At 34.4% G+C, this 13,434-nt stretch overlaps 2 protein-coding genes across 2 annotated transcripts in view; both read left to right on the top strand.

Moving 5' to 3' along the window:
* Positions 1-8,211, top strand: part of cfap65 (cilia and flagella associated protein 65) — a 44,374-nt gene extending 36,163 nt beyond the window's left edge. The window contains exons 25-33 of the mRNA XM_079880456.1: positions 3,525-3,668; positions 3,815-3,931; positions 4,578-4,715; positions 4,812-4,856; positions 4,974-5,197; positions 5,310-5,432; positions 6,476-6,766; positions 7,667-7,801; positions 8,019-8,211. Of these exons, the coding sequence (XP_079736582.1) occupies positions 3,525-3,668; positions 3,815-3,931; positions 4,578-4,715; positions 4,812-4,856; positions 4,974-5,197; positions 5,310-5,432; positions 6,476-6,766; positions 7,667-7,801; positions 8,019-8,133 (1,332 nt within the window). The 3' untranslated portion in view covers positions 8,134-8,211. The remainder of the gene's footprint in view (positions 1-3,524; positions 3,669-3,814; positions 3,932-4,577; positions 4,716-4,811; positions 4,857-4,973; positions 5,198-5,309; positions 5,433-6,475; positions 6,767-7,666; positions 7,802-8,018) is intronic.
* Positions 8,212-8,593: 382 nt separating this feature from the next.
* LOC307165089 (melanoregulin) lies at positions 8,594-12,860 on the top strand. The gene is made up of 5 exons (XM_079882389.1): positions 8,594-8,761; positions 9,718-9,883; positions 11,329-11,419; positions 12,309-12,472; positions 12,658-12,860. The coding sequence occupies exons 1-5, from the start codon at positions 8,694-8,696 to the stop codon at positions 12,727-12,729; spliced, it is 561 nt and encodes a 186-aa protein (XP_079738515.1). The 5' UTR covers positions 8,594-8,693; the 3' UTR covers positions 12,730-12,860.
* The last annotated feature ends 574 nt before the right edge of the window (positions 12,861-13,434 follow it).

The following is a 13,434-nucleotide window of genomic DNA, read 5'->3' as shown; positions in this document are numbered from 1 at the left end:
GGCGTGTTTTTTATATGAATGTATCTTTGAAGGGAACTGACTGTCTTTAGAAAAGTTTCGATGTTATCTTCATTGAATCTTTCTTTATGGTTCCTTATAAAGCAGCGTTTATGAGCGTTGTGCTGCTTTGTGTACAACCGTTACCGTGGAAACCGCTTTTTTTGCCGCTCCTAAAAAGCTATACATAGGCTATAACTGGTTGTACTGTCTGACATACAAAAATTACATATTGAAATGTTATTTAACAACAGAAACTTTTTTAAACACATTGTTCATGACTCAAAAATATGCATTATATCAGTTTTGAAAAGATTTTTTTTTAAAACACTGACCCTATTTGTTTGATTGCACTGTTAATTTAAAAATAATTCAGCTATCTTTAAATGTCAAGATCACCCTTTTATAATTATACAACATAAACCAGAAGTTAAAGGATTTTGATAAAGTGTATCACCTTTTAAAGCTGGACTCGCCCTGAACAAAGCATCTTCCTCCTTATCAAGAATGGCGTTAAGGCCTAGCCCTAGAGCAGCAAATAAAACAAAACATAACATTTCAATTGTGCAATTTACTGCATAAATGATAATTTACTTGATTTACTTGAATATATGCTCAGATGGAGATGGTACAATGACAATGCTTTTACCTTGATATTTTGTGAAATGCCATTTTTGTTGTCCCTTCGTTGTCTTTGCGATCAGTTTTTCTTGTGTGGTTCGTTCTGACTGCATTGCATTAGATGCATGTTTGTTCACCTTGGTGAAGAAGTAACGCACCAGGACCAGACTCGCAGTGATCAGCATGGCTTGAGCCAGCTCAATCTTCCAGACAACAGTTCAAACTTGGTCTTGCAGATTGAATATATCGACTGAATTGTATGCAACCGAGCAGAATGAAACTTGCAGAATAAATATTATTTTCAAGCAGAGCAAATCTTGCAATAAAGCAAACGAACTAGTAAAGTAAGCAGTAGATAGCCAAACAGTGTTCGCTATAGCGATTGTCAACATTCTAAATGTTCTTAGCTGTGATGTCACTAGTGATCTCACCTAGGCTTGTATTTCTTTAATCTCTTTTATAAAATGCCCTGTCTTATTGCCAGTCTGATCTGCTTTTGAACCAGTATACAAACTAATATAAATTAAAGGATCGTTAAACTCTAAATCAGACATTTTAAGAGACTGCTGATGTATGTTTGCACATGATGGGACCCTAGTGAAAAATAAATATACTAAAATGTATTTGAAATACATAACAGTATACTACAAATACATTTACATATTTATGTACTTAGTATAAATACCCTGCAATTGTACCTTTAGTATACTAATTTGGTATACTAAAAGTCTGCTAAATTGGAACAACTAATTTTGTACTTAATGCACTTTAGTTATCCAGAAATAGTGTCAAAGTTCAACTAAAGGTATACTTAAGTATATTTGATTGTGCTGAAGTGGAAATATTGCAAGTATACTTTAGGTACGCTTTAAATATCTTGCATTTAAAGACTGATATTATACAGAGATTACATACTAATAGTGATATTAAAACACATTTTAGGCTTAATATTAAGAAATGTGCATTGTGTAATAAAGAAGTACTCCAAATAAAGTTTAATTATAATATTTATATCAATAAGTCTTAAATGCATTACTATTTTAAATACATTTTGATATAGTTTTAGTTTTAAGTGACTAAAAATGACTAGCCAAAGTTACAGCACAGTGACTGTAACGTTATCTACCCGCAACTTAAAACCTGCAAACGTTAGCCCAGTGCATAACAACAATCGTTGATTGCTGAACAGAAATCGTGTCAGATGGAGTGTCATACAAGTAGCCGGTTGAGGATGGCCTTATGCAATATTTACACTGCTCTATTCCAGTAGATAAATGTATGTCTTGGCAATGAAAATGCATATTTTTTCTTTCAATTAATATAGGCTATTTATCAGGCAGGTGCCTGTGCACTGTCAGTCTTCTGGGTTAAAATGGAATTGGTTGTTGTTCAAACCTTATATCAAGAATGTGTCCCAAAACCAAGGCCTGTAAAATATTTCTGTTCAAATCCTATGTCTTCATATTGTCAGCCCTTGAAATTACTTCAGTTTTACAGCCTGAAAAAATCACATTATCTGGGAAGCTATATTTGGACATTAATATAATGAAAAGTATAGGCATTATCTACTTAGACAGTGATACATTTTGAAAAATAAAACTTGTGATTTGCTTAAATATCTGATCCTTCTGCTATTATGTTTATAGCATTATCTCTTTTAATGTGATAAAAACACCAAATAATAATTTTGACTATGTATTGCTATGTAATTTACGGTGGTGTAAGGTGCTGGAAAAAGCTTTAAAATGGACCTTGAAAGTGCTTGAAAAGTGCTTGAATTTGACCTTGGAAAAGGTGTACGAACCCTGAAAACCACATGATGATTCAAAGTTCACCACCATTAGTTTTCCATAAGCTGAGGCAAATGTTAATATATCGTTGTTGAGATTCATACGCTGATTGTTAATGTCTGTGTTGGTCTAAATTGTACAGTAGTTCAAAACCTTTTTTGTACACCATGTGTTTTTAAAGTTCTTCAGATTATCTGTCACTGCTGACTCGCATGCGTTAGGGTCACAGAGCTATTACACTCAAAAACATGAAATATATTAGTATTAAACATTCGTCATACAATAAAAGATAAGACTCTTTATGAGATCAGGCCACTACATTACGATTATGTTATCATCAATAAATAGCCAACAACACCTGATCAATTTTTTTCTCTGATTTTCATGCCATAACGCTTGTGTTTTATAAACACAGTTAATGCAGTCAGAGAAAATCTAAGGTTTGAAAGTCAAGGGTCAAGAGCCCAACTAAAGCAAACACAAATCTCCATAATGGTGACTTTAAACTTTATTATTTTCAATAAAACATCAACGTCTGAACCTCTGGTAATTTTCAATAATAGCTTTTATGACAAATTGGTTTGTAATACAATATTTTTAAATTACAGGCAACCACAGCTGGCATGTTTTTTTTTATATATATATTCATATTTTTTAAGGTAAATCGCTTGCAACCAGCTGCCAGTTTTTTTTATATATAAATATTTTTTATGGTAAATCGCTTGCAACCAGCAGCCAGTTTTTTACCGTAAACTTTAGTTCAATGCCGTAAAACATAAAAATTGCTACCGTATATTTTTATGATTAGGTACGGTAAATGCCAACGGTATTTTACTATAAAACTACATGAAATATCCTGTGAGAGCTATTACAGTTTTTCACTGTATATAGTAAGGGTACATACTGTTAAGCAATTAACATGTCTTTTCCGTTGCTTTTTTACAGTTTTTTACCATTAAAATTCCGAAAATGTTTTACAGTGCAAGCCATAAGAAGTGTTCCACAATACACTTTTACAATACAACACAATACAAAACAGAAGTGTTCTCTCTCTCTCTCTCTCTCTCTCTCTCTCTCTCTCTCTCTCTCTCTCTCTCTCTCTCTCTCTCTGTGTAGGTGGTGTTCCTGTCTGAAGATAGAGTGTGTTTTGGTGATATCCCAGTGTGCTCTCGAAGCACACGCATTCTTTTTTTGACCAATGTCTCATACACAGACCAAGTGTTGTATAAGTGGAACGTAACAAGCACAGAATGCCAGCAGGTGTGTATATTTTAGGTATTAGATCATGCAAAAATGAAAATTGTGATGACATTCCAAAAAATGTGTATTGATCAGATAACATGGCCAGTCTACTCAGTATATATTGACTATTGATCGCATGTGTTTGTTTGTAATGTTGACCATAGACTGTAAGGATCTGTCCTATGAGTGGTCGTCTTGCACCAGGGGAAAGTGTTCTCTGCATCGTGACAATACAGGCCTCAGCCAGCCCTGCTTTCTACCAACAAGACCTCCTCTGTGAGGTGACAAATACAAAGATACACCAGTGAACACATTCACATATAGACACATACAGTATGCTTACTTTATAAGGTTCCATTCAAAAAACAGTGATATTGTGAAATATTTGTGAAATTTAAAAAAAAAATTGTATTGTAATAATTTTTAAATGTAATTTATTCCTGGATGTCAAAGCTGAATTTTCAGCATCATTACTCCAGTCTTCAGTGTCACATGATCCTTCAGAAATCATTCTAATATGATGATTTGGTGCTCAAAAAACATGATTTATTAATATCATTGTTGAAAACAATTGCGCTGCTTAATATTTTTGTGGTACTTCAGTATTCTTTGATGAATAGAAAGTTTAAAAGAACAGGATTTATTGGTAATATAACTATTTTGTAACAATGTAATCGTTAATGTCACTTTTGATTAGTTTAATGCATCCTTGCTGAATAAAAGTATTAATATCTTAAAAAAAAAAAAATCTTACTGACACCAAACAGTAGTAGTTACGTAACACGATCATGACTACACTTTCAATGTTGAATCAACGCCACTTGTTTGAACTTGAGGAGAACTGACTTCATATAATATCCACATTCATTATTTTGGGGCCACTGTATACTGGAAACACATCTAAATGTTTGTGGCTCTCTTTGACAGATAACACTTGTGAATATGCTAGCTCAGTATCACAAAGACCTGCAACAGTGGGAGGAGGAGACAGAGAGACAGAAATATGAGTTTACACTCACTGAGAAAGACCTGCTACAGGCAAAGCAACTGGATAAAAGCAATCAGGTCAGAAATCACACATCTTTAATGCTGACAAGTAGCCTTTCACATCCCATTCACCATATCAAAACATCATGTTAAAAAACAAATTATCCTCCTCAGGAAGGTGCAGTGCTTGAACAGAAAACTGGCACAAGAAAATATAAGGTAAACCACAAAGACAAGGCAATTAATTTATGTGATTCACTCAAAAATTTTAGTTTAATTTACATGGTACAATTTGTTTCTAAATGAGAGACTAATGATTTGTTCCCCATGTGGCAGGCCCTTCCGCCCATTCGTAGCAGTGATCCTGCTGTGGGCGGTCCCTCAGTGAGACCCAGTCGGGCTGAACAGCGGGTCCCGCAGCAGACAGGCCAGGAAAGGAGGAGACGCCCCGAGCCTCCCTGTCCTACACTGCTCCACTTGGTTGTTACGGCACGCTCTCACAGCCTCATGGAGTACCAGACACATTTCCCCACTCAGTTCAACACTCATTACATCAACAGGTACAATGGGGTGCAAAAGTCAGCACTGATCTGGAATTAATTTCATTGAAACCTGGAGGATTTAGTTTGAGGATTAAAAGTAAACAAACGTCTATTATTCTATTTCTTTCAGATCTACGCAGCCCAAGCATTCTCAGTCTGGCACAGGCGAGAGCTGCCATCTTCCTGCAAACCTGCCCCCTCTCACTGTTCTCGAGAGAGACATCATCACACACGTGCTCAATTCTTTACTACAGTATGTCTTACATTGTCTAATTTATAGACTATCTATCAAACGTTTTTTTTTTTTAAAGAAGTCAGTACTGTTATTAATCAAAAATGATGCTCTTAATTGATCAAAAGTAGACATGTTTTATAATTATATAACATATTTTGTTTTTAAAAATGCTGTTCTTTTGAAGAATCCTGAAAAGAATGTATCACGGTTTCCACAAAAACATTAAAGGTAGGGTAGGCAATTTCAGAGAGGCTAGCAATAGCAAGCTAGCGTTGAAAGCATGAGATCCCACCCTCCCTTCAGTGCGCTCTCCAAAGCCACGCCTCCTTCAGAAGTCTGCAAAGCGTCACAAGAGACGACGTAAAATTACATTGTGTCTCAAAGCACGTAACATTACAATAATAATGAAAAAAAAAAAAACTATTTACAGAGCTCTAGTAGCACCACCTGACTGATGCAGATTCATTTCGGAGTTTATAGTGTTGCCAGAGAAACGCATAAATCAGAGTCCGAGGACCGAATGCAATGATTGGATGAAAATGTTTTGTCCTGAGACTTTCACAGAAGATGTACATGTTTTAATATTTAGGCCACTTATATTATAGATTGCTATCAAGATGTGAAGAGAGTTTCAACCAGTATTGCAAAAAGTGTTTATAAAATGAATTGCCTACCCTACCTTTAAGCAGTACAACTGTTTTCAACATTGATGATAATAATAAGAAATGTTTGTTGAGCATCAAATCAGCATATTAGAATGATTTCTGAAGGATAATATGACACTGAAGACTGGGGTAATGATGCTTAAAATTCAGTTTTTCTATCACAGGTATAAATTACATTTTAAAATAGAAATATTTTACTAATGTTAGGCAATTTTACTGTGATCAAATAAATATAGCCTCATGAGCATGTGACTTTTTTCAAAAACACGAAAGTAACCTGATCCCGATTTTTTTTAACGGTAATGCACATTCTGCGTCTTCTGTCATTTTAAATGGAATAATTGTCATTCCTAGTCTTCCTCAATGTGAGGTCACATCATTCTCTGTCTTCCACAGGAGTCTTTTAGATGAGCCTCAGTTCCAGCAGTCTCTGGTAGAGGGCGACACTGAGCAGGTGCCGTACTTCACACAGCTGCGACCCGCTCCTGCTCCTGCCCTCCCCGCACAAACTCAACCCCGCTCTGCTGCAGGCTGCCAGGACCCTGTAGAAATGTCCAGTGCCGCTCCAGCAAAGACTTACACCAGAAACTGTAGCACTGCAGACAGACCCAGGAGTGAGTGTGACCGGGAGTCTCTGAAAGAACTACAGGAGGAGACAAAGATGAAGGTCCAGGACTCCATTCGCAGGTGCGCTGTTCTAAAGCAGTCAACATTAGTTTTGTAATTCGAGTCTGCAGTGGTTCACTGCATGGCCCCCCACTGTCCAAGACCATATATGATGTGTATATTTCTGCTGTGCTACTGACAAAGTTGCTTGTTTTTAAACTTTTGTATGGCAGTATAGTAAAATAATTCAATTGAATTATTATAAATTTTGTCGTTCAAAGTTGTCGTTAAACCATGTTGGTTAATAATGTCACGCAGGTGGTGGACATCTATTAATTAAACAATATGTTTGAGATCGAATTAATGCGATTTTTTGTTTGCTATGAATTACGGACATGAAATCTAAGGATTGCTTTTCTTTTTTGTCAGCTTTCTTATTTTGCTCAAGATAGGGATTTATTAAGTCCACATGACAATCAAGAAACTGCTTCCAACCATACAACTATGCAATGCTATTTTCTAATGTTCGTTTGAACTATGGTTTCGGGAAACACCGACTTGTTGAATTATGTTGATTATGATGCAACCATAGTTGGCTAAGGATGTTTTGGGGAAAATCTCTCCTGATAAACTTCTTTATCTAGTTAAAATGATCAGTATCAGTTCATTTCCATACTTACAGGCGTTATGGCCAATGAACCTGATTACAGTATTGGTGTTTTGCATTTTTTTTATAGTAATTTCTGCCAAATACAATTTTTCAGAGCTAGACAGCAAAAAACTAATTTCCATGACTATTCCATGTCTGGGAATCACACTTTTAAAAATGCCCTCATATACTGTACAGTAACCAGATTTCCCAAGACAGTGGGTTTAAGTTCTTAAATAAAAAATGCCAGTTCTTGAAAGAACAAATAAGAACACCTTGGAAGTGTGCTGAGCCGGATGCCCATTAGTGAGTTCTCTCTTTGTTTTCTGCAGGTTTCCTGAGTTTTGTGACCTGCTGGAGGACATTTTGCTCAACACCTTGCAGAACTTAATGATGGAGGCTTTCTTGGGTGAGCTGGTGCTGACGACACGACCACGAATCATCGCTCTTCCGCCTTCCTCTTCCAGGTTACTGGCATCTACATTTTATTTTAATCTCACTTTATCTGGATCAGATAAAACAAACAAACAAAAAAAAAAAAAAAATATATATATATATATATATATATATATATATATATATATATAATAAGAAATGCACTCAAGTGGCATTGACTCTTGTTTGAATAGCCTAAGAGATATTAGCCAAGACTTTACTTTCTCATTTTATGTATGTGTACTGCAGGAAAAACAGCCTTGGCTCCAACAGACAGTCCAGTGCTGAATCTAATAAGAGAAAGGAGCTGCGCCCAAGCCTGTACATGGCGACCCAGGCCAAAGTCTCAAACCTGAAGCCATAGCAGTAATGAGCCGTACTTAACATTTAATATCACTGTATGACATGCATGAGACTGATTCGTATTAAACTGTATTCTAAATGACAATCCTGGTGTAATTTCTCGGAGTCTCTCCCACCACCAACAACTGTATCTTTTAAACTAATGCTGACTGTTGTCGCGCAATGTGAGTCCATTGAATTCTGAAGCAATTTGGTTAGAAAGAAAGTCCAGAGATGTGACTCACATGAAGTACAGTATGTCATTTAAACATATACCGAATATATATACAGTATATATAGACGTAAATGTATACATTTAAAATAAGCCGCAGATGTTTGCAGTTTTTTTCTTTTTTTTTTTAATCTGTGCTAGACCTGACTACCTTGCCTGTTGTTAGTCCCAAGGGCATTTAAACAGTGCAGTCACATGGCCAGAGTCGCCCATTATCAAGTTAAGGACATCGTCTGTGAGAAATAACTTCAGCAGCACAAATTTCTGTCCTGGTGCACGGAGGATGTCGGCTCTACTATAGCAATGACCATGAGTATTATGATGCACTGAACATTTTTTTGTTGCTCTAAATGGGCGCGTTTTATTCTGGCTGCTGTCCTATTCATGGAACTACTGAGGAGAACAATTGCATTTTAAGGTAAGTGACCAAATGTTGGTGCTTTCTGTTTTGTATAGAGTGTACATAAAATAAAGAATAATTTGTTATGAAAAATAATAGAAATGAATACAAGCGGAGAGTGATTTTTTTTTTTTTTTTTGTATTTAAAAAAGATAAATAAATAATTATTATTATGGTTGAATATTTTAACTATATTTAATAATACAAGAATACATATTTTTATTAATATACAAATAAATATAGTTATATATTTGTAAAAATGACAAATATACAATAAATATGTTATTATATAGCTGTTTTTTTCTGGTATAGAGTACATAATTAAAAAATAATTGTCAATTAAAAAAATAAATGAAAACTCTAAGCAGTGAGTATTTTTTTATTATAGAAATGGTTAATATTGGTTTTGAATATTTACAAAGGAAAAATAAATATAAAAATAATTATTATGGTTGAATATTTTAATTATATTTAAGAATTATTGTTATATATTTGTAAAAATTACAACTATAAAATGTGATATTATATGGTGTTTTCCTTGTAGGTACATTAAAGAATAATTTATCAAGGGAAAAAAATGTATTTAATTTCCACAAGCAGTGAGTGATTAAACAAATGTTATGAGGAATTATTTTTGTTGGATATTTTAATTATTTAATAGTTTTTAGAATAATTATTGTTTTATATGTGTAAAAATTACAAATATAAAATAGGTCTTTTTCTTGTATAGAGTATAAATAATTGAAATATAGTTTATCATGACAAAAATAAGAAATTAAATAATAATTTATTGTTGAATATCTTAATTATATTTAAGAATTATAAGAATAATTATATATATATATATATATATATTATAATAATTATATATAGTTATATATTTGTAGAAATTACAAATTCATGAATAGAATTTTTAACAGAACTTTATCCAGATGTGTTTGTACAGTGTAGTTTAATAAAGTCTTTTAATGCAGGGCCAGTATGTCCAGGGACAGTGAGACAGCAGTGGGTCATAAACTTCAGGACAGCAGACGTGGAGCAGAGAAGGAGAGCACTCAAACCTCCATTACTGAGGGGGAATCAGATGCTGAATTAAACACGTTCATCAAGATGAGGAACAAAGCGGACAAAGATACTGAGGTGAGGAACAAATGCACATGCACTATGAGATGTGCGAACACAAATACAGAACTAAGCAAGCAAATATATTTTACTGCAGTTATCCAAGTTAATTCTGAGTTGCACTTAAATATGGGCATATGAATGACAGTTTACACAATTCTTGAAAATTAACTCTGGGAAATATCAAGTGTGACAATAATCTAGGGAAGTTTGTGTGTCAATGAGCCCACAGCTGCCTCCTATATTCAGACAGGATCCCTCTACCCATTACATGTCATATTTACCACACTCAAATGCATGCATTCAAACATCAGCCCACACATTTTCAGATTATCTTATATATTTATGCATGAACCAATTCAAAACCAAGTACGGCTTCGTGTTTTAGAGAAGATGCGATTTTTACTTTTTTGTATTAGAGTTTGTCTACAAGTAAATACGTTGGAATTTAGGCCGATGTAATTTGCCAATTTTCTCAAATTGAATTCGGCTCACTCAACTGTGCCAGAAAGACAAGTGATGAAGAGTTCACTTCAGACACAGCGCTATGGTAAGGTGAGGACAGCAGGACACTGATCTGGCCTCGCTACATTTTAATCATTTTAACTGTAAACCAAAATCACATGAGCACAGCAGACATTCTTACTCAGTTGGGATGAAACAGAAGTTGACTTTTCTTCCCTATTGTGACGCATATCCGAGTGAAACGGCTTCTCGAACAAGAAAAAATGTAGGACAGGACTACATTGTCCTTCGAGAGTTGATTGGATGGTTGTGGTTTGCTATTCCTGTGATGTCATGTGACAGGTTGCCCCGCCCTTGTGCCAGTAAACATGTCATCAGAGAAGAGAAGAAATGTCACAGCAAGAGGGAGGGGAAGTTATTTTGATTAAAGATTATAAGGGCACATTCGTTAACATGGATAAATATTTATCATTTCTGAAGTTAGTCTCCACTTCATTCAGGATCAGTAAGCTTTAACTTTTCTCATGTTTATCAGTCTTTGGACAGTTGGAAGAGCACATGGTCTATAATGCTCTTAGGAACTTGTTAGAGTCAATTGACAGTAACTCAATATGATGTTCTGCCACGCAAACTACGTCTCCGTCCACAAAGCTCTTCAGAGCATTCTCTCTGTCTTGCTCTTCTTATTTTTGTACATTTCTGTTGCATTGGCATAGATTCGTTGATTTATAGACTAGATATGAATAGTGCTATAAAGATTTTTACATATTTGTGTGTTTGTGTGTGTGGTCCCCGGTTAACCAAATGTTGTGGGGACCAAATGTGCCCACAGTGATAGTAATACCAGTCATTTTTGATGTTTTGTATAGAGGATATACAGTTTGTACAGTATAAAAATCATTATGTCTATGGAAAGTCCCCAGAAAACATGGAAACCTGTGTGTGTGTGTGTGTGTGTGTGTGTGTGTGTGTGTGTGTGTGTGTGTGTGTTACTGTAGGAATGGGAGAAGCTGAACTATGATATCCACAGTCTGAGATGTGCTCGTAAAGAAGTCGGGACACGTTGGAAGAAGATCTTGCTTCAGCTGGGTGAGGTGGACTATATATTTATATTTTATATTCAGTTTTTTCTTAAATTTTTTCAAAATGTATTTAATATATTTATATTATCTTTATATGTTTTGTTTTATATACAGTATGTTCAAAAGTTTGAGGTCAGTAACATTTTTTTTTTTAAAGAAATTGATACTTTTTTTCAGGAGGGATGCATCAATTGATCTAAAGTGACAGTCAAGACATTGTTACAAAATATTTATCTTTCAAATAAATGCTTTTCTTTTGAGCTTTCTGCTCATAGAACCCTGAAAAAATGTATTACAGGTGCTACAAAAATATTAAGCAGCACAACATAAGGAAATGTTTCTCGAGTAGCAAATCAACACATTAGAATGATTTCTGAAGGATCATGTGACACTGAAGAGAGTAATGATGCTGAAAATTCAGCTTTGCATCATAGGAAGAAATTACATTTTAAAATATATTCAAAAAGAAAATTGATATTTTTACAATATTACAGTTTTTACTGTATTTTTGATCATATAAATGCAGCCTGGGCGAGCATAAGAGATTCAGACTTACTGACCTCAAACCATTGGGTGGTAGTGTATGTATTTTGATATATATTTTTGTTTTATTTATATCATATTTATTCTTTATTTTCAAATTTCTCTGTTTTATTAAATTCTCTTGCAAACTTTTCCATCTCTTGTCACAGCGAGAACAATGTTCATTTTGTGCTTAAAACAGTTCATTATTTAAGCTTAAATGTACAATGCACAATGCCAGCGGTAAATAGCAATAGAATACCAAGTCAAACGTGACCCTTATTTGCCCATGTAATGGCTGTGTGGAGCGTAAGCATGCCGTGGTGTCTGAAGACGTGCATTCATGTAAATGTATCTGTATGCTGTTGATCCAGGTTACCAGAGGGAGGTGGACTCCTTACTGACAGTGAACAGACAAACCGTTCGGAGTGACTGGGAGAATGTGGAGAAGGCCAGAGAACTGCTGCACATAGTGTCAAAGGAGACAAGCCTCTTCCCCTGTGGGCTCAGCAACAGCGAAAGATACGTCTTCGTCATGGTAAATTGTCCTAATCTTTAGCCTCAAGTATGTGTACATTACATGGACTCTTCATGATGAGCTATCTACAGTGGAGCTATCTACGTTGTTATATTTTGCTTGATCAAGGTTGTCCCAGTTTTACAAGCAGTTCAGTCAGTTTGAAGGATAAATGAAACATTTTAATTGTAATGATCATTTTCTAGGATCGCCTGGTGTCTTTGGACAGTGCTGAAGACTTTGTGCGGTTGGCCAAAAAGAAATATCCAAAAATGTAGTCTTGAGATGGAAAGGAAGTTTTGCGTTTGGACTCATTTGTTACTCATTAACTATGTCAATCAATAAACTCACTGATGTGTTTGAATTGAATGTGAATGAATTAAGAGTGAATGACATTAAAGTCGACATGAAACATAACCTGTGATTGTCTTTTTTTCCTTATTCTGACAAATATCTGAGTGAAACGTGATAACATTTATTTATAACATTAATAATGAAAATAAATAAATAAAATAAACATAAAAAAGTAATAAAAATAATTAAATACAAAATTAAAATAAATACAAAAGTCATGAAACGGCTTTTTGAACTAGAATTTTTTTTTCTTTGAATTCTTCAAATAAATAATATAAAATTGCATAAATTGTTCTTGAACTGACCAAAGTATTTAAAGGCAAAAGGTTATATTAAAAACATACATTTTATAATTAGATGTTTGGATGTTAAATCCAGCATATTTTTTTATTTAGAATTGTTATATAGAGTATTTAACACTCTATACTCTTTAAATTCTCTTCTATACAGTGTTTAATCCATTTACATCAGAAGTAACAATAATTAAATTACAGAAAAAGTAAGAGTAATCCCTTACTTTACATTTTTTCAATGGAAAAGTAATTAAATTGTAGTAATTAATTACTTAGTAATGCATTACCCAACAGTGGGCGGGACTAGATTTTGTCCATCAGGAATTGATTGGATGG

Source organism: Squalius cephalus (assembly GCF_949319135.1).
Source record: "Squalius cephalus genome assembly, chromosome: 9".
Lineage (NCBI taxonomy): Eukaryota > Metazoa > Chordata > Actinopteri > Cypriniformes > Leuciscidae > Squalius > Squalius cephalus.
This window is presented reverse-complemented; position numbering and strand designations above follow the sequence as displayed.

Excerpts from the sequence above, each read along its gene's own strand:
- LOC307165089 (XM_079882389.1), top strand. The coding sequence starts at position 8,694 with ATGGGCGCGTTTTATTCTGGCTGCTGTCCTATTCATGGAACTACTGAG. Across the intron at positions 8,762-9,717 it reads GAGAACAATTGCATTTTAAG|GGCCAGTATGTCCAGGGACA; the intron begins GTAAGTGACCAA and ends CTTTTAATGCAG. Across the intron at positions 12,473-12,657 it reads AAAGATACGTCTTCGTCATG|GATCGCCTGGTGTCTTTGGA; the intron begins GTAAATTGTCCT and ends ATCATTTTCTAG.